Below are 25,531 nucleotides of genomic sequence, written 5' to 3' on the forward strand. Positions count from 1 at the left end.
CAAACTGCGGGCTGATATGTTGACTCTTTTGAATATAAATACATGACCTCACATCTTTGCTGTGGAATAATCTCAAACAAATCACAAAAGCACTCCTCCCATTTCCGTATAGCAAACACAAAGCAGGATATGACGTCAATGAACTCTGCGTCTAAAGAGCATGAGAATCAATCAATAGGAGGAAATAAACAGTACAAGTATACTTTCATGAGAATACTGAATGATAAAATGTATAGAATATGTATTTTTTTTTCACACAATCAAAATGAGAAATGCATACCTTTGACTCTTTTATCTCATAATGCCCTAGCTCTAGAACATGTTTCGACACTCTCTGAAATCACAGTATTTTTCAAGACAAAATCATATCTACAATAATCAGCACTTGTTTTCAACCATAATGAAAAATACCCCCCCCCCCCCCCCCCACACACCAAGGACATGTTTCTAAAAAATAACATGAGAAGAGAAAGGAACACAAGTTTGCGTTGACTCCGGGCGGGAAAGTGGCGGTCAAACATCCCATCCACGCGGGCCTCTAATGGAGCCCATTAGGCCAGAGCTGATGTCTGATAAAGAGAACGATATCACTTCAAAAAACCCAAGGAACAACACATAATCCAAACAAGGTTGCTGTACATAGTAGAACCGGAGATTTCCGTGCATGTTATCCATGGGCGATGGGCGGGATCGTGGGGTTAGGTGAGGGGGCTGGGGGGGGGGGGGTATGTGTGTGTCAAGGATCTCACTCAGCTGATGCCTGAACAGACAAGCCACCACTGATTTCATGAGCTGCAGTAGAGGATTTCTTGATTACAATAAGTATCAATAAAATGTCGATGGAACTCTGAGACATCTTTTTCTCTCTCAAAAGCTTTCACTTTCTCTTTTTCCTTGTTTTTTTTTAGCAAAAATATCATGCAGTCTTTAGTTCCGAACCCCCCAGGTGGGATCTTGTGTTTGTTTCTTTCTTTCTTTCAGGAGGAAAAAGAAACTCAAAGCCTTGAAATTCTTCTCTCACAATTCTTCTTAAACATTCAAGTCATCCTATTAATACTTTGTACAGCAGAAAGGTCCTTCAGATTTCACACGTGTATATATAAATATAATATATATAAATATGCATATACATATGTTCAACTTGTATATGTGTATACATATTTTGGAACTGTATCAAAGCCAATTTAATGTGCTCTCAAAATATGGCCCATGATTCCTAGTGGGATGCACATCAATTCACATAGTACAACCAGTAGATTAGGTTGAAAAATCCAAAGGTGATAGGGAAAATGACCCGGGACCACTTGTCAATGGTGCTAACATCTGACAGGTTTGGGATTTTCAACTTGAGCTTGGAGGAGCGTCGTCGTAGCCGACAGTTGGCCCGGCTCCGCATGGCGCTCCGATCCAGCGAGTGGTGGCTATAGCCATCGCGGGGCGCCATGGGCTTCCTGAATTGGACCCCGGTGCTGTCGAAGGACATGACCGAATTCCGAGAGTCACTGACGCTGCTTCCCACGTCAGAAGGCATCACTTCGTTGTTCATCTCCAGTGTGGTGAGGAGGATGTTTCCATAAGCATCCACCTGCGAGGAGATGGGGAAGACACTACGAGTCAGGAAGGGCTGAAGTGTCGAGCAGTAGCCCCAAAACCCCAATATTATGAAATTTATATCAAGCCCTCCCTCCTGTACCCCAAGCTGTATAAATGCAGGGATGATATGGAATGTCATTTCTTGCATGTCACACAAATAGTTAACAAAGAGTTTCTTTATACAGACATCTATTAGTAACTTTCCACAGAAAAGTGACACAAGTAATTTGAACAGCCTTAATCATCTGACTTTACTGTGAGGGCTGGCCTACAGCTGATATGATTTCTAAATACATGTACCCCAACTTTTCTTTGTTCCTCGAGATACAGATTTCTTCGCTGTGTAAATGACCTGAAGGTGTTGGTTTGATACGGCACGGAAATGGAGTCCTTGCAATGTGAAAGAAAAATGAAGAGAACATTAAAACGGCTATAAAAATTCTGGCAAATAAGCACATTTTCTCAAAATTACACAATGCATTAGACATAAAGTTAGCAGTCAAAAACTTTGAATAAGCATAGCATTTAGTACTTCACACACAAAAAAACTGGGGAGGGGGCTTCATTCAGTCTGACCAATTCAGCATCCGCCATTGCCAAAACTGCCCACATTTTGATAATTAGTCCAGTTTAGTTTGAAAATACACATTAAAACATAAGGTAGCAGAGTGAGAATGAATGAAGCCTGCAGCATAAACATAGACAACAACCTAAATAAGAAATGAGAATGTTTTACACCACTGTTGGGCTAGATGAATCGCTATCTCAATGAAAAGGGCTATGCTCGATAAAAAAGCAGTCAGTGCTTGAGGTAGAAGCAATGGATGATGGTTGGTGAATACATATTGGGCTGTGGTGGCATCAGTATGCTTCTGGAAGATTACTTGGGGGAATACTGCATATGTGTCTGTGGATAAAATGGCTATGGCTAGAAATGTTATGTGCAGAACAGTGGCTGTTTTGTACTTGAGCCCTGACTGACACGGAGAGTGAAAGAGAGGTAGCAGATGAAGATGCAAACCTGTTCCCTCAGGCGCTTCTCTTCATATCTTGTGCGCTCGTTGTTGGCTTTGTTCAGCCTCTCATTGATTTTCTTCTGTTGCGCAGGGCCCCGGCCAAAGAACACGTAATTTACAAAGGCATATTCGAGCAGGGCCAGGAACACAAACACAAAACAGCCCATGAGGTAGACGTCGATGGCTTTCACATACGGAATCTTTGGGAGAGTCTCCCTAAGGTGGGTGTTAATTGTTGTCATGGTAAGCACCGTTGTCACACCTGAGCACAACAGCACACACAGAAACAAAGAAATCGCCGTCACACAGAAGTTGTTGACACTGACATCATCTGACCGTACTGTAGATCAGAGATGGAAGAATCAAATAGTAAAAGTACAAACACAATGTAAAGATACAGCATCAAAAGTAAAGTACTGCCTTCTAAATTTGTAAATAAAAGTAAAAAATTATTATCAGCAAAATATATATTGAATAAAAAAAGGTCATTGGGCAACAGAATGGCCTCTATCAGTGTAATATGTTCATATCATTTGATTAGCACTACTGATGCATTGGCACATAAGCAGCATTTTAATGCTGTAGCTGGGAAAGTGAATCCAATTGTAACTACTTAAAACAACCACAAGACTTTTACTTGAGGGACCGCCGCTCGTGTCCCGAGTGAAACCAAAAGTTCACAGAGTAACATTACATTAAGTTTGTAGCTTAAGTTACGTAACAGACAGATTTATTTTAAACCAGACAGTGGTCATTTTCCGAACGCTAACCAAGAAGTTTTGTTGGGAGAACCTGAGTGCGACTGTTTCCCAAAACAGACCTTCTGCGTCAAGATACTACGCAAAGGCTTCACTACAAGATGAGATCACGTTGAAAATATAGTTGAATAGAAGTATAATTAGCAGAAATTGGAAATATTCAAGTAAAGTAAAAGTGCCTCAAAATTAAACTTACAGTAAGTACAGTTCTTGAATAAATGTATTTAGTTACATTCCACTACTGTTGTAGTTTTACAAAACAATAATGAAACTCACTGTCAATATGTTATTTTGCATCCTACATATTTGTATTGTTTGATGATTAAGCCAATTGTACTACAAAGAAGTTTTAAAAGTTACATTTTCTCAATTTGTTTACGGTGCCAACTGCTAATTTATCCTTTAATTTGGGGGAGATCAAATCAATCAACATACAGTAGCATAAATAAGAGTTTTAGAAAATTGGAAAATTGATAAATCCTCTCAGAAACTCAAATACTACTCATCACTATCTTTGGACATCAGGACTGTCAGTGTTTACACAGCACCAGTTGTCTTGAATAAAGTTGATAGTTTTAATGTGCCAGTAAGTGCAAACAATGTACATAACAACAATGAACATGTGTCAACCACATGCTGTTCGTTACTGTAGTGATACTAGCTGGGTTTTTACAAGGAGAGTTGGAAGTTTGATAATGCGGTCGTGGTGGCTGTTTCTTACCCAGGGCCACCCGAGCTGCAGAGGCATCATAATTGATCCAGAAGGAGACCCAGGAGAGGATGGTGATCAAGATGGAGGGCATGTATGTCTGCAGGATGAAATATCCAATGTTCCTCTTAATCCTGAAACTCAGCGAAAGCCTTGGATATGAACCTGTAAGGAGAAAGGATGGAGTGACAGTTTGGGAAAAGGGCAGGGAGTCAGAGTGAAAACACATCAGTGGAAAAAAAGGCAAGCAGGGAGGAGGGGTGGGTGACGTTGGCGCAACTTAAGAGTTCCAAAGTCTGCACTTTGACAACGCGCAGGGTAGTCATTTCTCCATTTGTTCAGATGGAGCACTTAATTTCCCCAAAGCGATGGATTCCTTTCTAGGGACAAGTTCGATTCCAATTAAACATGGCAGAAAGTCGCAAACACGGCAGATTTTTCTGCAACCCCCTATCTCAGCAGGCAGCTCCAGCATCCCTCTGAGAATTGTCACAGAGAGCTGCTCTGCTTTTCTTTTGCACTTTCTCTGTCCTCTAAACATTACCAAAACGGCATTTTAGAGGTGCATAATTGCAATGCACGCCCATTGCACTTGCAAGGTGGTAACTCATTTCATTGTGCATTTTACAATAAAATATCAGCTGGTTATGCCAAGACATTAATTGGTCTTTTGACTGCACTTTAATTTAAACAACCACAACAATGCAATGCTGATGCAAACAGCAATATTTACATCAAGGATCTCTCTGCTTCAGCTATAACTAGAAATTTACGAGGTTGGAAACAATACAAATTGCACTAAATATAGTTAAATTCCATTATATGTGTTCTATCTACAGTTTTATTTCCAATATGTCACCAATGAGAAAAGGCTTCAGATAACCGTGATGGTTTTAATCTAAAAGGCTATTTGCTATGGGGGAACACACAATGATGAATGACCTCATCATCTCCAGGTTCCTGTAAATCTTTTAATGAATCAATACCACAGCAAACATACTTCATCAAACCTGAGACAAGTGGCTTAGATCACCCAAGTACATCCTAGATTAATGGTGGCGACAAATGTTCACGGGTTTCATTAAACTCAAACATGAGAATTACTCTTGAATTTTACTTTTGTCTTTCGGTAGCCCCGAGTAAACAGAAATAAGACTACTGATTTTCTAGTAACGCATCCATTTTGGTTGTTTTATTGGGCTTTTTACACTCTTGAACATGTCTAAAGTCAGAGAGCCATCTCTATTCAGTCAGTCAGAAATTGAAATATTGAACTGAAAGCATACTGTGCTGTAATTAAAATCCAGATATTCTTGCTCAGTGGTGGAAAAGGTAATCAGACTCTTTACTTACAGTTAAAGAAAAGTTCAACATTTTGAGGAATACTCTTATTTACTTTCTTGCTGAAAGAAGAGTAATCCCACTCTCCCATCTGTGCACTGAATATATAGTTAGCTTAGCTTAGTTTAGCATAAAGAGTGAAACAATAAGCCTGGCTCTGTCCAAAGGTGAAAAAAAATCTGCCAACCTAAAGCTCACACTGAAGTAGAAGTGGAAGGTGTCAAAAAATAGAAATACTCAGGGGAAAGCATCCCAAACTTGAATTTAAGTAACAACAACTCCTGTAAATTTTTTTGTGCCTAATTTCAGTTGTGATTCTAAAATGAACACCAATAATAAAATATATCAGAATACTGTAGTTATCATGAGCCAACGTTGGGTACTTCAGTTGACATTGTTTTTGTTATTCTGCAAGTCAGTGCACATTATATAAACATGTGGAAATGGCCACCTACAATCTGCTGCACCAAAAAGGAAATTGTCTTCCTGCACGACCCAAATATAATCACATTCCCCACAGTGACAATGGCGTGTCTACTGATGCCCCCACTCACAGAACTCAAAGTGGTGACATGGATCCAGATGTGTTTATAGAGTGTGTAAGAATAATCTTGTTCATGCAGTGGACACTTTTAGTCAAATTAGAAGCATTTTTTTTTACAAAAGCCTTACCTGTGGTAAAGCTGACCTCCCTGGACACTAGACGGATGTCTACAATGGAAAACTGAGGTAACTCCAACTTGTCGACGCCCGTCACAGCGCTGTCTCCTCCTTGCCAAAAGAATACGATGTCATCCGTGGTATATCCATCTGCGTCAAGGTCGGGGCAAATTCAGGGCGAGAGAAGAGAGACAGAAGAAACAGCCATTAAAGATAACCATGTTTCTATTTAAAGTCTGTTCCAAGAGTATGGATAATGAGCGGAGGTCGCTTTGACTGTTTCAATCTACTCTATGTTTCGTTACAGTCATTCAGAGCTAAGCAACCTAACAACGTATTCAGTCCCGGTATCTTGACTTTTGGAGGCCATTGCGTTGCAAGAATCTGAGACTACTTCCTAAAATGGCTAGTGATCATATTAATCTTAACCAATCGTAACCCATCTTAACCCCCAACCAGCAAAAATCAACGGAACAAATCATATTTTCTCTATCAAAGTGCAATAAAATACTTTTTCTTTGTTTTGGCAATAACAATGCAAAACACACACACACACACACTACAACTAACATAAGCATGAAACATTTTGAAATCTGTATGGTGGGATAACAGCACAATAGGCACAAAACGATGGCTTCTTTTTGGGGTTTTCTCATTAGTATTCCCTACACACATCAATCTACCCTTTGGGCATGAGTCACACAGCACCCAATAATCAGAGTGAGATTTGTCAATGTCCACAACTGTCATTGTGAATACATTTTGCTCTGTTGATTCATTATTGCCAATATTATTAGTATCGCCCTGTATTTAACTGATTGCTACCTGTATTTTAATTGAAAATGTCCAATAATTTCAACAAATATACAATGAAATAGCATTAGATTTATCAAAGTGACAACTGTAATCATACAACTATGTACCCCATGGCAAAACTATACTTGTATAGCTGCAGAACTGTTTCACAATACTAATTTTGCCATCAATGGACTTTACTATCTATTGGTAAAGCCTGTTTTTTAGTTTTACAAATTCATCTTTCAGTGGGGTATGACTTTACATCATTCTGTTCAATGAGACCTCTAAAACTAAATAAATCAAAATTGAAATACAGCAAAACAAAAACCTAACAAAAGCACTTGGTTATGTTCAATAGGTTAACGTATTTAAGTTACGGGTGTAAATTCAAATAAGTCAACGTTGACTTTTGGTTTCACACGGGACAATTAACAGCTGTCCCCTGGATGATAGTCTTGTTTTGACCCGACCTCCTCCCTATGCAGATTTCTGCAGACTATAATTAGAAATGTGTTTGTGATACATCAAAAACAAACGTAAACCGGGAGAAAATACTTTCCCCTCGAAACTTAATTGACAATGTAGTTTTGTTTTAATGGGAATGTAATTTATAGGAGACCAGGTTGATCAAACTCAAACCTAGTTAGGTTAAGTACAATTAATTTTCTAACAAGACATCAGGTTTATCAAAAATAATCCTAAAGATGTATTACGGATTGTAGTCAGACGGTGCGAGGAGATGGGCTTTAAGTAGAAATGTTTTCTCCTGTAGGACCACGCAGCACCAAAGACAGCACTAAAAGAAAAGAAAAAACATTTCTACCTGAGACTTAAATCTGCGTGTTGTCTCGGCCTGCAATCACATGCTCTACAGACCAGACTCCTATGGAGCTTTATATCAATGTATGCATTAACTGGTGCATGAATATTTATTAACACGTGTCACTTGTTATGGTGCTCCCACACATTCTCAACTGGCAGCGCAATCGAAAGTGACCACAGCAGAAGATTTAAGTCAATAGGCCAGTATGCATTCACTGCAGAGCAATTTCTCAGTCCGGGAAGTGTTAGTCCCCACATCCAGACCTGGATGGCATTAAACTCACTAAAGGACCGGGATTCATTACCATTAAATCTCCCTCCAAGGTTATAGGGTAAGGAAATGTGACATCGTTCATGAAATTGAAACAACTGCCTGCCTAATCAATCAAACTGATGGCTAATGTGCATGACTCCCACTAGCGCAGCTTATTCCATAAGCATTAACAGATATTCTTGCAACTTTTTAATTCATGGCATATCCATATTTCATTGCCTACTGATGTCCCCGAGGGTTAACACTCTGCAGTTTTATCTTGAACAACAAGGACCACAAATATCTGCTGTATGGGGCAAGTGGGTTGATTGATGGAGTGGTCGATGAAAATGATCAAGCAAATACAATTTTTAATTACACTGCTCGCACATTTTTCTCCTGGATATTGATGTATCTAAATTAAAGCATTTGAAAAAAAACAGACATGAGATGTCAATTGAATGATATTGTGTGATATCGTGTAAAGTCTGCATTTTTTTCAAGAGTCAAGCTATCTTTATTATGATCTTAAAAGGTAACTCTGCCAATTTCACGCATACATGCCAGTTTATTAGCCATGAGGAGTACTACTCAATTGGTGAAAAGAGATGGATCATAACTCTCGAAGCTCTCAGAGTAGATTTTCAGAACAAATCCGGTAGTTCCTCAATAACTCTGAATTAAAGGAATATTTGGAGTTTTTGAGAATTACTTTCAGAATTTGCTGTCTTGCTGGAGTTAGATAAGAAGATTGAATACCACTCTCAAATCTGTAAGGAAAATATGAAGATAAAGCCAGGCGATTGTTAGCTTGGCTTAGCTTAGCATGAAGAGTGGAAACAGGCAGAAACAGCTAGCCTGACTGTGCAAAAGGTGACAATATCCACCTACCAGAACCTCCAAAATTCAATAATTAACACATCATATCTTGCTTGTTTAGTCCAGACTATTTCTTGTCTTCTTGTTCTAATATAACCTCCTGCAAGAAAGCGAAAAAGCTTATTTCCCAAAACTATTCCTTTAAGGACAATAGTAGATAATGATTTAATTGAATTGAAGTTACTGTCATTGAGAAAACACTACTGGATACTATCTTACTGAACCAAATATCTGGATATCTACATACTGATCGCTTCCTCATTCCTAATTAATCAGGTGCTAAATGACACTTAACCAATAACTCATTATTATTTGCTTGTTACTTACACGTGTGTCACATGTGGAAATTATTCATTGAAATGACTATTGTGGATATGGCGGGTGCTTCTTCAGATATTGCGTGGAACTCATATAATTTAGATGTTAAGAGTCATATAGAGGATGAAGTAAGGTCCCTAATATTAATGTTAGCAGTTTGCCTTCACAACTCGAAGATTCAGTGGTGGGCCTGTCCATCTGTCACACTGAGGGAATACTAATCAATGCACATCAGCAAGCACTGTGATTTCATCTCTATTTCTCAAGGCGGTCATCAACTGCAGAGGTCACTCATCTGACAAATGGCACACGTTGGCAAAGATGCCAAATATTTCACGAATGACACCTCTAAATTATTTCGTAAAAATGTATTTACCACAAAAAAATGAATTAATTATATGTAATTTGTTAGAGGTAACTCGACGATTTTAAGATTACCAAGCGCAAACAGCTTTCTGGCAGTCATGTTTATTGCATTTGAAGGTAACTGTGAGTTCAGTGTTTGTTGTGAGAGACAAAGTGAAATTATACTCACAGCTTTCAATTTCCAGGGTGCAGTTCTGTTCATCAAGAGGGTACCTCCTCAAGTCCATCATGCAAGCAGCAGTGGTGGTTATTCTAAGAAAAACAGAAACAGCACAGAGATAATGACATGGATGCACAAAATGTTTTCCCAGAAAAAGGTTAACACGGGGGGTAACTTTAACATGTTTCACAATATGATGAACCACCTGTGTGTCTGCCACTTACTGAAGTTGCACTTTCATAGAAATTATTTTGTGGCTGTTCAATAATTCACGGCTAGCTTTTAAACCTATATTATTGAGAAGACATTTTGCCACTATCGCATGCAGCTTAATGGGTTTTACTGTATGTAACTGCACATTCATGGTTCAGGGTCATGGTGTACATGCGGCAACCCATTGCTGTCTTATATTAAAAGGGATAGTTTGTTTTTGGGGGTGTTTCCCACAGTTTTCTTCCTTTTCAGGAGACTTATAAATATGATTTATTTTTTATGTTTCTTTGAGTAGTCTGGAGAAATCTATCATTTTATATGGATCACTAACTGCTCAGGATCTGCGATTTTGTCAATGCATGTTATTTATTGCTAGTTCCAAAATGTGCATTTCTGCCAGGTAGCTTTAGAAAATATGTATGCATAGCAGTTTATTAATATCAATAAACCCAGTAGCCCAGGAAAAAAACCCAGCTTTGGCTACAAATTACACATGTAGGGGTCTTTGGCATTTAACTGAAATATTTACCGGAGCAGCACATTTTAGTAATTACATTTCTGCTGTTCATACCAGCTGCTATGTGTTCATCATACTAGCTTTCATTCGCTTACTGCCCTCCTGTGTAAAGGAAATAGAAAAATTTATTTTCAGCTCATCATCTCGGTGTCAGGAGCCACCAGCTCGTTCCCCTGTGAACGTGCTGGTGGCTTCTGACACAGAGCATGATGAGAGCAATGTGAAGTTTTACCCTTTAAAGCATGTTTCACATTTTGGATAGATTATCAATCATGTTTAAGTGAAAGCCACCAATGCACACAAAAAGGCGGTGGTTTTACAGCGAAAGCAGTAAGAAAATGTGCACCACCATCTACTGTACCTTAGAATTAGTAATACAGTAGATAATAAGCTGTTTGCATTTGAAATATATCGCTTGAACACAGAGTTTGTAAATTGGTCATGGTGGGGTGAACAGGGGTGCTGTCGGCGGGTAATTGGGAAACAGAATATGTTCTGCTAAAGCTGATTGGGCCAAATAAGCACACAAGCATGTGTAGCCTCTGGGTCCGTGATAGCAGGAGGCACCAGAAGGGTAAATAAAATAATACATAAACAAAATGTGTGACAGGTATATATTCACAATGACACTGAGCTGCATTCTGCTGCACAAGCACTAAGCTGCTCAAAATGCATTCTGTTGTGCTGTGCTGCACCGCCCTGCTGCCTCACAGTGCTCCTCTGCTCTGAGTGTACAGCAGGGCCCTTACTGACACACACTGTGAGGAGACAACATCATGCCTAATTACATTAATAGGAAAGGTCACTAGGTAATCATGGTTTTCCAGGCAAAAAGTTGGAGAGAAAAAAACCCTGTCTTTTCCACAATGTTTCTCTGCAAAGCAGTGGATGTCGGTTTTAAACAAATAAACGTCTAAGTTACTAGCTACTATACCCAGAGGAATAAAGACACACAGAATACAATTACATCACCAAAAGAAAGTAAACAATGCCTGTTGTAAGTGAAAAATGGAACTATATAAAATATGGAGGATCATTAACAGGAAGACATGTCTTGTCAGGACCCAGTTACCGTTCTTTAAAGATAACACCCCCTGGTAGCACAATGAAGCAGTGAAACCCTGGCAGAGACGGGGTAAAAACCCAGGATGAATACGATTGACTTTATATGTGACAGTTAACAAGTCAGGAGAGAATCCTCATTGAGTAGAAACAAGTTGGGACATCTCACTGCGAGGGCCTGGGATTTGGAAAAGTCAGCAGATGTAGGTCAGCAACTTCCAGTCCCACCAGAGGCGCTCAGGAGCAACCTCAGACCTGAGCAGCCACTACAGTCCGACACTCAGCGGTCTGTTCACTTTGTAGATTTTGCAACATGATATGCAATGTTAGTTGTTTTGTATTGTTCTGTCATTATTACTAAGAGGTGTGAGACGCCTACATCGTGGGCAAAAGAGTTTGAGAATCATTGGTGTAAATATATGTTCTTTAATGTGATTACAATGCAAAAACACAAAAAGAGATTTACTAGTAGGGTGTCTGAGGTAGTAAAAACTTTTGATTCACAACTAAAAGGTGAGTTCCACTTGTTTTTACAGGCCACTCTTGGCTTTTCAGACCATGTATCATGTAGCAAGCTGGAGGTGGATCCAAGAGGCTCAGCACTACAGACAGGGAGGCTTTCAAACATATGAGCAATAGTTTTGACACCTACACAATCTACTCCTGAAACCCTCTCTGTGAGGCAGCTTGCTTACCAAAGAAGATCATAGTACTACACCATGGTTTAATAAACAGAGGTACACAAGATTGGAAGAGAGAAATCGCCATCTGGCAAACGCTTCCCTCAAAAAAAGCCTTCAATGCTCTCAGGACCACGTGCACTACAAAACCTGTATTGTCAGTTCTCTATGGATGATTCAGCCCCTCGACTCACTGGCAAGTTTGAAAAAAGCTGTTCCGTCATGCACACATTGATGGACACTTTCTACTGACACCGACTTATTTTATTGACGTTGCGAATGACTTTGTCTGTTTGTAACACCCAAATGCTCTCCTGCACCACTCAGCAGTCTTCAGGTCCAGCCTCCTCCCTCCTCTTTCTTCACTTAAAAATAAAGCAACAACTACGTCTCAAGTATACAAAAATGACAATTTAAGCAAGATTTGCAAAAGCAACATTTGTTCTAGGTACGTGAATTGATTTGAATTTTGGGCTTCCAGTGCACCATCATTCCTTTCTCGTTTTATTCTCAAAATTCATGGAGACTGCAGGAGAAAGGAATTATGGTCATATGTACATTTGTGAAATACTAAATTATTTGTAATTCTGTCACTTTAAATTGCTTTATCACATTTGACTAGAGCAACTTTTTTTCAATAATCTGATTGCATACTTGTACGTTTTTGTTTGTAGAAATATAAAACAATCCTGGTGAAAATTAATGCACCCTAAAAAAACTTGATGTTTTGTAATGTGCTTGGTATATCCACAGAATAAAGATTGCAGGTACAGAGAACACAAGATCAGTGGGTAAAACAAATGTGGACACAGTTGTGTAGTAGAGCTTGTACTTAAAATGAATGTGAAACTAGTAGAGGACGTTCAACACAAATCAGCACAGCTTGGATTAAAATCACTTTAAGCACTAGGATTCAAGGTAAATAATGATTTGAAAAAAAAATGGCAAAGACCAGTATCAGCACATTTCACAGTGAGTGGATAGGTGAGAGCGCAGCAGTAGGTGCAGCAGTGTGTGTAATGTGATTGTCCACAGTTTGCATTCTACTGTGCACAAGTGTAGCACGGGGGATGGATTCAAACAGGCGGTCTTTACAAGAAAACGCATTTAAGAAAACCTTGAGTGGTGAAACTTGAGAGGCGCAGCATTCAAATGAATTGAACTGAGAACACAACATCTATTGTTAAAGTTACATCTATTGTTTTCGGGGGAAAAATATGTCCACACAACCCTTGGGCAAAGTCAAACATTTTCACAAAGCGGTTTAATTGCATGCTTACAGGACACTTGCAAAGGTCCTGAAATCACCATGGCATGTAGATTATGCACCGCTTCTAATTATTGTACACTGCGGAAAAAAATGGTCTGGAGGACAGAACCAAGGGCCTGATGCCATCTGCCTTTTGCCATTACTGCAGTGGGTGATGGTAACAGTAAAACTGATGTGCAGTATGCTTGAAGTCAAGATGTTGGAAGATGCTAGTGTCCCTAGGAACAGCCTTTGCTCTCTGTTTCATGCAGGCACAAAGCCAGTAGAGGTGCAAAGGCAGGTGTAATGCTATTTTCTTCAGGCACAAGTCCATTTTACTATGCTTGTGTCTGCTTGGTACTTTTGTGGCTCCAAAGGAACCACCAAGGATGTGCAGAGGTACGTGCGCTGAGTGGAACAGCTGGGAATGTTTATTCAGATCAGGTGGCACAGTCTAATGTTGGCACCAAATGGCTTGAAATTGATCATGTTTCCACTTGCTTTATTTGGTGGAGGTGCACACATGTGAAGTTTTTCATCTGGTACACATTTAAAACAATCAATGATACATTTCAAATTAGAATTTACACAAATGGGTTATTCTTACTTACAGTATAACGTTATTTAAAACTGCTTGTAGGATGTATGAGGTCCTACTGTTTCAGTTCAGTAGCCATTAAACAGCAGCAGAAGGGGGAAGACAGAAGGTGATTTGATTGGCCTTAAAACACGCACCAACGGTTACCTGCTCACGTATTCCTCTAAAAATGTAAATATCCATCCAGCTCCAGACCCTTCTCACCATGCTGCTCCAAGATTGCGCTTCTACATTGCCAGGCCCATGTGCGACTGTCACAGAGGGTGAAAAGCAAACCTTAGAGATTCATCCAAAAGGCAGACATTTGCAGTGCAGCCTTTAAAGCAGCAGTGAGACTGCATTTCCACAAAGCTGATACCTTGTGAAGAGTCATAAAAGGAAAAAGAAAAAAAATAACTTTTGCCATCAAATCTCCTTTTGTGTCAGCGCCAATTCAGTAATTCAGAGTTCCTGAATACTGATTATTGCATTAATAATTCATTACTCCGTATGATCTACACCTTGTCACTGCCATTTTCTTTTATTCATGGAACAAAACACGTTCCCAGCTTCCTTGCCTCCATCAAACTACTTTATTTTAATGACTTGTGTTAAGAAAAGCAGCAATCCATTCTGAGCTTGAACAAACCTCAGGACGCTGTCGTACTTTTAGCCGTCCCCTGGGGAATCTAGATGGGTCCCTCTGTGCACATTTAATGTTGACTGAATTGTCTAGTTTGTCACAGTGATCTGGGACATTGAGGTGGTGAGTATTTCAAACCTTTTTTTTAACATTTCTGGGACAAAAAGTCTTGGATTTAATGTACCCCTCTCCTTCCAAAATATTGTTTGTGTTTGTCCTGAGTCACACTTAGAACTTTGTGGACTATCAACTTTGTAAATAAAACTTTAAAGTTGTTTTTTCTTGCCAAAAATAAATGTGTCATAATTGAGACCAGAACACTAGCAGCGGTGATCTTGTTTTTCTGGCGCCACATGTGAGGCAGCAGTCAAAAGTTATGAGGAGTTTGTCTGGGTCTTTAACAGTTTACTGTTGGCAAGTACCACTCGTCCTTTCCATGCGTTTGCTCATGCTCTAGATTTCTAAATACTGGTGATGCCGTCGACCCATTTTCTGAATGTGATATAGCTGTTTAGGGTCACTGAGGGGTAAAGCCTATCCCAGCACGAATAAAATATGTTTCCTGTATATCCATATTTTCATCTTCTTGCATTATTAAATCTTTCCAAAAGTACAATTTTAAAAAGACACGAAAACTCCATCCATCCCTTCTCTGTACCGTACCACCTTCCTTTTCTGGGTAACTCCTAGCATGCACTGTGCAAAAGGCAGAGAAATACCCTGCGCTAGGTCTCTATAGTCCATCACTGGGAACAGGCAGACAGTCACAGTCACATTAAAATCATCTCCAGGCAATTTAGAGTGGGCAGTTCACCTACTCTCTTTAACTTCGGACTGCAAGAGCAAAGAAAGTGCAGAGGAGTCATAAAGTTGGTGAAGTGGAATATCTAGCTGCGATGCTGCAGGGTTACAAGACACGGCACTGAAAATAAAAGAATGGTGTTCAGGTGCTCTTTGGTTGCGCTCGGCCCGACAAAACGTTTTTGGTACGCTTGTGCGCCAGTAAATGAACCAAGTGCAAATCAGATTTTACTGCACCTGTGATAAGACGTGTGACATCTCCCCTTTGAACTCTGACCACTCTGACTCCAGACCAGTAAATCTATCGGCGCAAAACCTCTTAGTGTATTGAAGCGGCTTTTATTGCCAAAGAACTCAACATTTCATTTGTAAGAGGAAGAATGTGTAAGTTCTTTAAAAAAAGTTACATAGTATTGCATTAACGTACATTGTTTTATTTAAAACTCTGTCATACTTTAACAATTAACACTGATCATGTGTTATCAGTTTTCTTAACAGTTTTGACTTTTACTGTCATTTGGGTGAATTAAAAATAATTATTGAATACTTTTTTTTTTTTAATCTACGACTACACAAAATCTAGACAGCTGTTTCTTTTCTTTATGAAAATCCTCTTTGAGAATTGCAAATAGTACCAGTAGTTCAGGTTCAACATGTTGATGACACATGTTGAAATGAAGAAAGCAAAACCAAACAGGATGGAAAACAACCAACACTATATGTTATTGATACGCCACAAATTAAAATGAGAAATTCTGATTTAAACCACCAGTGAAACGTGGAGTGTTTAGCGTTCTTACCTCAGCCCGTATAACACAGTGCCATCTGGGTGCAGTCGAATCATACGGTTCTTAACCGTCACACCGTGAAGAAAGGACTTCTTGTCATTAAGGAAGTAGGTGTCAGGGAGCCAAAGCTGGTCTGCTACACGGTTGTCCAGAGTCAGGTTTAGCTTCATCTCACTATAGGCCAAACGCTTATCCCGCCAGCTCTGCTGGAAATACATGGTGATGGTGTAGTCCTGGGGAGAAGGAAACATTTATGTGAAGTACAAAAAAAAAAATCAAATACACAAGGTCGTGAGCTGAGAAAAAAATTTAGCAAAAAAAGCTATCGTCTGACAAGGGCCTGATTTGAGTAAGTTTGGTTTATTAAAATGGGAACTCCCATTTTAATAAACCAAACTTACTCAAATCATGTGTTACTTGTAACACATGAATATAGATGTTATCACAGGCAAAAAAAAACAACTTTAATTAATATCTTTGTCAATCCTAAAATCACAATTGAAAGACAAGTAACATAATTTATGTTACATATGAGAGCACAAACAAGATGGTGTGTACTAACAGACATAATACATTTAAAAATGTTTAAATCTATAATCCCTCTATTCAGTAGTTTACCACAACGTCATTTAAGGAAGGGCAAAAAGAGGAATAAGCGACTCTGATAAGGCAATAACAGCAATAACAGAAATGCGTTCTGGGAGGGAAAATACTAATACTGACAGACATAATACCACTTTCCAAACTACATGGCTGTCTCCTACTGACCGCCCAACTCTCTTTTTTGGACTCATTTCAACAATTATCCAAGTAAATATTTCACCTGTAGTACTTTTTCTCTTCATTCTAAAGATATTTAGTGATATAAAAGTATGATACACGTGATTTGGAAGGATTTTTATCAATGAGCATCACTTATTAATACAAACCCTTACACCCTGTTTTGTAATTAACAATGGAAAGTGTTTTGAATTGAAAAGAATCACTCATGATTAAGTTAAAGAACAACCAGGTCTTAATCAGCACTCAGCCATGCTACTGATAAACAACTTCATCAACGCTCTCGATCATATCTGTCATTAAAAATGTGCTATTTCAAATGCAGAAATAGAAAAGAGTTTGACAAAAACAGAGCACATGTGTGTGTCTGTATATATATATACCCCTCATGAAAATAAGCATTCATTTGATTCATCATTAATAAGAAGGGTTCCTATGTTCCTACTATGATCTCATGATTCAAAGATGCACCAGAAGACATCTCAAGTAGATCATGAACATATCAAAGAAAAAAGCATGCTGTGGATTTGAACAGGTTGAAAATCATTCGATCCGTTCAGAAGCAAAAGCGAGACCAACAAACAAAAGAATAAAGAAAACTACAGAACATTTTTAAAAGGAAATCTGCCGCACCATGTGGGAGGAGTCAAGCTGAGTGAAATAAAGAGGGGGCTATGAGACTGAATGACGTCACTCAGACACCGGCCATATTGCCTTCTTCACAACTCAGCCTGCATTCATGACTGCTCCAAAGTCTGTGTCAGAGCGTAACAATATGTGCTGTCTGGCAGAGTAGTGTAAGGATTATAATATGAGCAAAATATCAGTAGTTCAAGGCCATTTTTTCCAACAATCACAACTGGCAGTAGTTGTAGTTTGGAAGCCAATGAGGGATCACAACACAAAGATGGTAGTAACCTACCATGTTCACTTCTGAGATGGAGTCGATGCTCGCTATGTTGATGCTCATTCTTACGATGACTGGAGGACCTGAGGAAACAAAGCAAACACTGTCACCTTAAAAGTACAAGAAGGGTAATATGCAACTGTTGTACTTCGAATGTGTGTGCACCACGCACAGTAAATTGATGGAGTAGTAATGACAGAAGACTTGCATTTTGCATCATTTGAACATGTTGAACTACATTGATGAAAAATTCCAATCTGTTCAGAGAGTGTACATAAAACAGAAAGTAAAGAACAGCTACTCTCAGCATACGCTGATTAAACAACACCGGGAAAATGCACTCATCCATCCTAATTTCTGGGCTAGCAAGGAACGGGAAGAGCAGACTGTGTCTCATTTACATGATTACAGTACATGCTGTAGACATGTAAACAGCTATGCACATCATCTCCCTCACATGTGCAGATAACACTTAGCCCACTTCAGCATTCACACAACTTAAGGTTTACAAGGATTATCCATTCACAGTGCCCATGCGCCCACACTGTAACCATGAGTAGGTGCCTTCAGACATACTGTGTGACTATGTTGTGTATGATCACATGGATAAGCTTATGTGCAACATATTCAATTACATGCTTCACATCTGTGTGCTTGAAACACATTTTGAATAATTGCCATGATAAATGACCATTTTTGTGCAACAGTGTACATCAGTATTCCCTGATCCTTGCGCTCTCCTTTTAAGACTAACCTGGAGTTCATTTGTTTTGTTGTTTTCGGCTCTTTTCAGATTAGGTTAAATCCAAATAAACTTTAGAATATTAGCATCACACTGCAAGCAATCTTAGAACCCTATTTGACGTTGATTTACCCTCTGGAGACAACAACCAGTATGAATGGGGTTCCGGTGCAGAATTCCTAATAGAAATCGTTGTCAGACAATAGCCAATGGGTTCCGAGATAGCCTTTCCACCAATGCATTCCCCCTCTTCTGCCCACCATACAGACTGCATGCTACCAAATTCTGCTCAAAAGCGATAATAGTCGGATAATAGTCAATAATAGTCGGACTACAAACGGACTACACACAGAAACTGGAACGCTTCCGATACCAAAATCTTGTCCCGTTGCCTACAGATCCTGCCTTCACTTGCAGATGTCTGTTACTTTTTCTAGCATGCAGCAAAAATAAAGACAACCAGGCCCCAGCATTGAGAAGCTGTTACCCCAGGCAGTGGACTTTGTGAGCGAATATATATATTTTTTAAGTGGATTCTCAGTGTTTTATCATTACAAATTATTTGTCCTTTCATGCATTTTTTAGTTCTAATGTTATCTGTAACACCTAACCCCCCCCTCCTTTTCAAACCGTGTCAGCCTTACATTGCTTCAGCAAGAATGATCAGGCCACAAAATATGAAGTGCTGATGCAGAGAACAGAAACAGCAGAAACATTCCAGTGATTGGTTTATGAGGCAGTGCTGAATCAGTATATTCAGATAATGTTTCATGGTATCACAGTGGAAATGACATTTGCATAAGGATCATAAACAACACAGAAAACAGCTGTACTTCAATATGTACATTTTGCATGTATCATCACAATCAGGAGGTACAGAACCTTCTTTTACTCAAATAGGATTTAAACATTATGTTTATGTACCATATTTTCCGCACTATAAGGCGCACTTAAAAGCCTTTAATTTTCTCAAAAAACGACAGTGCGCCTTGTAATCCGGAGCGCCTTATATATGGATCAATTGGTTAATTGGTTGATCCATACTGGTTGTACACGGCGCTCTGTCAAAATGTTTCAGTACGACTGGTAAACTACAAAGCCGCACCGCTTGCAGCATTACGGCTACCGTAGTCAGGGGCGTCGCCGAAGTAATAGCGGTAAACACCAGTACTGTGCTGTAGTAGCTTCTATTCTATGCGCCTTATAATCCGGTGCGCCCTATATATAAAAACAGTTCTAAAATAGGCCATTCATTGAAGGTGCGCCTTATAATCCGGTGCGCCTTATAGTGCGGAAAATACGGTACATGTCCTGTCCCCCCCCCTCATTTCTGTCCGTGTAGACCCCTCCTCTCTCTGTCACTGCTTGTCTTCGTCTTTTTCTCTGACTCACTGCACAAATCAAGAACAAAACAGAAGACGCTAATGACGAGAAATGAACAGTTTTCTTACCATCCTAATCAAAAGCAGCTAGAAGTTAGTTGTTTGTTCTTTGTTGGATTTGTCCTTGCACATCTGTTTAGATCACTTGTTTTCACATTTACTCTCTTCTTTAAAACTTTACAAGGTCTCATTTCCTCAGACAGTCGTATCTGCACAATGTGACAGCCATGAGCTGAAGCAAGCTTTATGTAGGAGTCTTAATTTTCTTCATTTTTTAGGACAAGGTGCATACTCTTATGGGTCACTGTGATGTTGTTAAATCAACATATTGTGTGTATAGTCTGTGTTTGACCAGATCAGACTGACAACTTAGCGTTTCTTCAGAATCAGCTCAAAATATAACGCTTTGAAATGCCAAAAGAATGGAAAGATCTTGACGTTTACTGTAGACAGCATGTGTCATGGTGATGTTTATGGGTTGCAGACTTGCACAGTTCAGATCCCATAAATATTTTTGACAATGTATAAAAATTGACAATATAACCCTCAATAAAAAATCTAAGTGCATAAAAAGGCCATACGACTATACTTCTTTTTTTATTAGATATGGCTAAAAATACAGTCCAATCAAAGCTGTCAGTCTGCACTTTACCCTCGCTAACTATAGTGTTCATCACTGTAATAACAGCGTAGACCGACAAATCGTGTGTCTGGCTTCGATTACTTAGAGAATGGAGCTCATTGTACATGCAAGTGTATGAAATAAGAGAGGACTTAACACATCTGAGCAAAAACATTTTGTTTGACAAAAATGGATTTGACCAGCATTTAGTTTGATGTACAAATTAGCCAGTGGAAACTCTTGCACTGTTGGGTAAAACTTCATAAAGCATGCTTTAATCACGCAGCAGTTTGCTCTGATTAAACAAAGGCAAATTATTATATTTTTTATTTTTCTATACGTGAGAATTCACCAAGCGTGATGTCCACTTATTTTAATAAATATTTAATTGTACTTTGTATGAGCACATTTCAGTGTATCGCCACGCGCTGCCTTGCATGAAATTATAACGGGGTCCAAGCACCCCGTGCAAAGTCCAACCACGTCTCACTGACCCAAAGCAAATATGGCTTAAACAGGTGGTTTAACACAGGGTTGTTTTTATGCTTGGGCAGACTTATACACCCTTCTGCCAGGCACACTGCCAGGATCCGATCCAACTTCAGACCGCAGGGACCGTTGAGTCTGTGTCTGCACCAACACTACTCCAAATAAATCATTCACTCAAGTGACGCGTCTCTTGCATTAAGCACCGTTTGCTAAAAAAATCTAGAGGCAAAAATCCTATGAATACACATTAACAGCCCTAACTAAACTTACTGCACACATTTCAGTGCATGAATCCATCTGAACTCCAAGTAGCTATTGTGGTGCAGCTTGCAAATAAAAGTGGATTGGCATACATGTGCTAAACACCACCTGGGTTTATAACATTGCTAATTGCTTTGAAAAAAACATGTGGCAGCTGTGTGCTGGGCAATTTATGCACACGTTAACAAGTCGACGGAGTAATATTGGTGTTCTCCAGTGGCCCCAGTCAATCACAAGTTAGCAAGTTTGTTCTCAAGTTCACTGAAGAAAAAAATATGGGAACCAACCGCGGCACTTTGATGGAACTACAGTATGTGTGCTGGCAGCCAAACCAGCTGATTTAGTTTGAATAAATGGATCATAAAATATGTTATTAATTATCTCAACTGGACCATTTGGTCAAAGCGTTGATAAACCTTAAAAATGTAGTCATTTATTTGTAAGCTCTGCTGCACACAAAACTACTGTATGTAGTATCGTGTGCTCTCTACTGAGGTATTAGGGTCAGGAAATACTCCCCCGAAGCCTGAGGGGAGACAATCGTGACTGTACTCATCTGTGACATCACAGCGTTAAGAAACATACAGAACTCCTGATGTAAAACTCTGGGGCCTTTCTGTTTTGAGGTCAACACTACTGGATGCATCATTGGAGTGGACACACTGACCATAATATGTCCATCAGCTGGCCAAAAGACAAACAACACAAATAGTTTAAAAACTATGATGGTATGAAACTGACATGTAAACATTGTACTCTTATTCATTTAAATGACTTAAACATCATGTACTTCTTCCTGCAGATATTGGTTAATTATGATGTTTCTCTTCAAATACATGTACTAAAATATTAACTAGCCAACAACTTCACCGAGAGAAAAAAAAAGGCTCATCTCTCCTCCCTGTTATATTCTGTAATCCTATTTCCTCCCCCTCCACTCCACCTACTACGCAAAATGTCCTGAAGCTTTGTCATATTCCCTGACCCATCTCTTTAAAAAAAAAAAAAAGGGAAAAAGTAGGGCCATTTTCCATCGCACTTTGTGAAGGCAACCAGTAACAGTTTTCCCCAGAGATGTGAAAGTACATTTGTTCGCTAGATGAAAACAGAAAGCATCAAATCTCTCCCTCTCTCTTTCTGCATATTTTGACCCATCTTTAGTGAAACGGAGGCACTCACTTTGTCACCACAGCCTTTTTTTTTTTTTTTAAAGCACCACCTGTACTTGTACTTCACAAGTTGGGAGAACAATAACACTACTTTACATCTTTAAATAAGCATTTCTCCATTCAGTGTCAACCACCATTTACAACATTGTCTAAAAAATGCTTGATTTTTTTTTACCACTTAATATTTGGATATAAAAAAAGAACACTAATGAACAGAAGAACAAAGTGCTAACTATAGTCATCCTTTAGTCTATCCTTTTGTCTGGATTTGATATAAAAGGAAGGAGTGAGTGAGTGAAAGAGAACATACCATCCCCAGGCAAACCATATTGTCTCTGAACAATTATCGTATCAGCGTGTTAACAGTTTCCACTACTTTTCCAAGAATCTACTGAATGAGTCGACCCGCTTTTGATTTTTTTTACCAATGTCAGGCCAATATCACAACAGGAACAGCTTTCAACAAATGTCTGATGATGGGCTGGATATAGATGTGAGTCTATTAAAATAATCTACACAAAGAAACAATATGCACTGATCTCTAATTGTCGACTAGTTTTGCCACTTGACTGAACCCAGCGCGTGGCCCCCCGCAGAACTGGACACAGTAAATAAATTGAAAGAAAACATAAAAATTTAAAGAATGAGTCATTTATGTGATGACACCCTTGTTTTGCAACCCTAACTATCCATCTAATTCCCCATTACATTTCTGTAGAGGACAGCTATCAATCTATAATAACCTTTGCAAAAACAAAATAAAAAATTACTACGTCTCAACCCTTAACCCAAAAATTAGCTCAGGGCATGTGAAGATATTCCAACACATTCCGACAGTTTACTACAGCAATGGGGCTTCTGGAGGTGAGCAGCAAGTCGGGCGATCAATTTATTCTCCAGCTTTCTCTATGGCAACAGAGGTGAGAATAAGAGAATTAGGTCTGGGAGCAACACAAGCAAGTCATGAAGTACATTCAATTCAAATAGAGCTGAGAGACCTGGAAAACTGACAGTGTATCGACAGTCAACAAGAAAAAAAAAAGGACCACCATACACTTCCGTGCCAATGAGATATTGATCACTAAGTGCAAAATGATTGAGAAAGTGCCATAGAGTTTTCTTAAAGGAGAGGTATTTTCCAACTTTCTTGACAGTGCTCGTACTATTGTACGGCATCTGTTTTCATCCGAGCTTGTTGGTATTTTACCAGTTTTAACAGTCATCTGGTTTCAGGCTGTTTCATTATTGAGAGGACATTTAACAAACACAAACTAGTCCTTTAATGAAAATAGTATTCATGATCAATCTCTGCGATTGTGTAACAGTATAGATGGCTTCCCTGGATATCATTATCTCAGCAGATATTAGAGTATAAATTATATGCTAATGACTTTGACAGTACCTTGTCCCAAAAGAGCCATCTAGCAGAACTAAAGGTGATCAATTAAACAACATATCAAAACCAAATGGTATTTTTATTGCATAATAAAATGGCATTCACTCTTTAAAAAAGCAATGATGCTTGATGGAATCGTGTACATATTGTAATCAGGGAAATAACTACTGCTTAGCATTCTGGGGTGTCATGGGCCTAATTCCTCTTATCTTTATTGGGAAATGCCTCCTTAATAATACTAACATGGCTGCATTTTGAAACTAAACGCTGTAGCATTTACATTACGTGCTTACTGAATGGTGCTGCCTCCCTGATGATCCCCATGGTAACAGTTTACAATTATTACACCATCCTCACAACATCTAAAGTGTGTGTCTGCATCGGATGATTGACCTGGATCACGGATGAGGGAATTAGTAGCGAGGTTGGGAACCTTGCGATGACGATAGCTGCTAGATTCAAGATCTAGATTCCCTAGATGGATCAAAAAACTAGCCAGTCATGCATCTCGCATCTCGCTAGGCTCATCATGTTTCCACTGCTTGTTGACAGTTGCTTTTTTTATTTATTTATCCTATTCCTTCTCAGCTTATTATGTATGTATGCTGTCCACTCAACTCCAACAATGTGTTGCCACAGTCAGCTTCAAGTCTGACGGTCTCATCCAGCCTCAGGGCAGACAAGCTAAACTGTAGTGGGCGGTGAGGCTGGCCTATTTAATGATTTCCTTGGTAATGGAAGCTCATATGAAAACAATATAAGTTCAGTCTGAGAAAGTGGTCATCTTGTTTGTTTGTTTTTTCAAATTTGAGCCACCTACCACAGTAGCTGGACTTTAGATGTCTATGTAAAGAAGGCTGTGATGTGGTGTCATAGCTTGTAATTAATGTGGTCTCACTCCTTAGTCTGAGAGAGAATAACCAGATGGGTGCTTGACAGATTTGCAAAAATCATCAAGTGCTTTTATGACGGATTGTCAATGTCAACCAAAGCTCCTACTGTACACTTAATTGTTCCCATTTTGATATTGGTTTCTTGATATACTGTATGTATTAGAATATTGCCAATAAACAAACAAACAAACTTGCACCACAATGAAATGAAACACTGCATGATGGTTCATATGTTTGCCAGCGTTGCCTGTATACTCATTTACTGATGAGAAAAGCAGCACTTAATGTTTAGCGTTTTTAATGGAGTTTGGCAGGACGAGACACATCAGGCCTTTGCTTACTCTGGCCTTAGGGTGACCATTGTTAGTTTTAGTCTTGTCAAATGTAATATAAGATATGTCTGCCATTTGAAGAATTGCTGGCTTCATCAGATGTAAGGGCAGTAGGGGAAGAGTCCCTTATCAGACTAATCTGAAGACCACATGGACGCAGAAAGCATGTTAGAAGGATGCAGAGAGAGTCGAACCTCCCTGCTGATATCCATTGCTTGTGCTTTGTATTTGGCAAATTTGGAAATTTGCATACCTCAAAAAGGTACATCCATGTTGTCTGCTTTAGACATTGCAGTAATTTTCAGCCTACCCTTTAATCTCATGACATGTCTGAAAACAAAAGAAAGGTGCAATG

The 25,531-nt window shown here is 39.1% G+C and overlaps 1 protein-coding gene across 2 annotated transcripts in view; it reads right to left on the reverse strand.

The window, feature by feature from the left end:
- Nucleotides 1-409: 409 nt before the first annotated feature.
- gabrb4 (gamma-aminobutyric acid type A receptor subunit beta4) overlaps nt 410-25,531 on the reverse strand; it is a 48,751-nt gene continuing 23,629 nt past the window's right edge. Inside the window, exons 3-10 of one of the 2 annotated variants that reach the window (XM_068729447.1) lie at nt 17,906-17,973; nt 16,216-16,436; nt 9,683-9,765; nt 6,090-6,227; nt 4,089-4,241; nt 2,615-2,871; nt 1,894-1,983; nt 410-1,585 (exon numbers count right to left, since the gene is read on the reverse strand). In XM_068729447.1, the coding sequence (XP_068585548.1) occupies nt 1,232-1,585; nt 1,894-1,983; nt 2,615-2,871; nt 4,089-4,241; nt 6,090-6,227; nt 9,683-9,765; nt 16,216-16,436; nt 17,906-17,973 (1,364 nt within the window). In that variant the 3' untranslated portion in view covers nt 410-1,231. The remainder of the gene's footprint in view (nt 1,586-1,893; nt 1,984-2,614; nt 2,872-4,088; nt 4,242-6,089; nt 6,228-9,682; nt 9,766-16,215; nt 16,437-17,905; nt 17,974-25,531) is intronic. The other variant, XM_068729448.1, reaches the window with a different exon arrangement.

The sequence above is a fragment of the Cebidichthys violaceus genome, unplaced genomic scaffold (genome assembly GCF_023349555.1).
Source record: "Cebidichthys violaceus isolate CVI_PGR_0920_01 unplaced genomic scaffold, fCebVio1.0.p SCAF_46, whole genome shotgun sequence".
In the NCBI taxonomy this organism is placed as follows: domain Eukaryota; kingdom Metazoa; phylum Chordata; class Actinopteri; order Perciformes; family Stichaeidae; genus Cebidichthys; species Cebidichthys violaceus.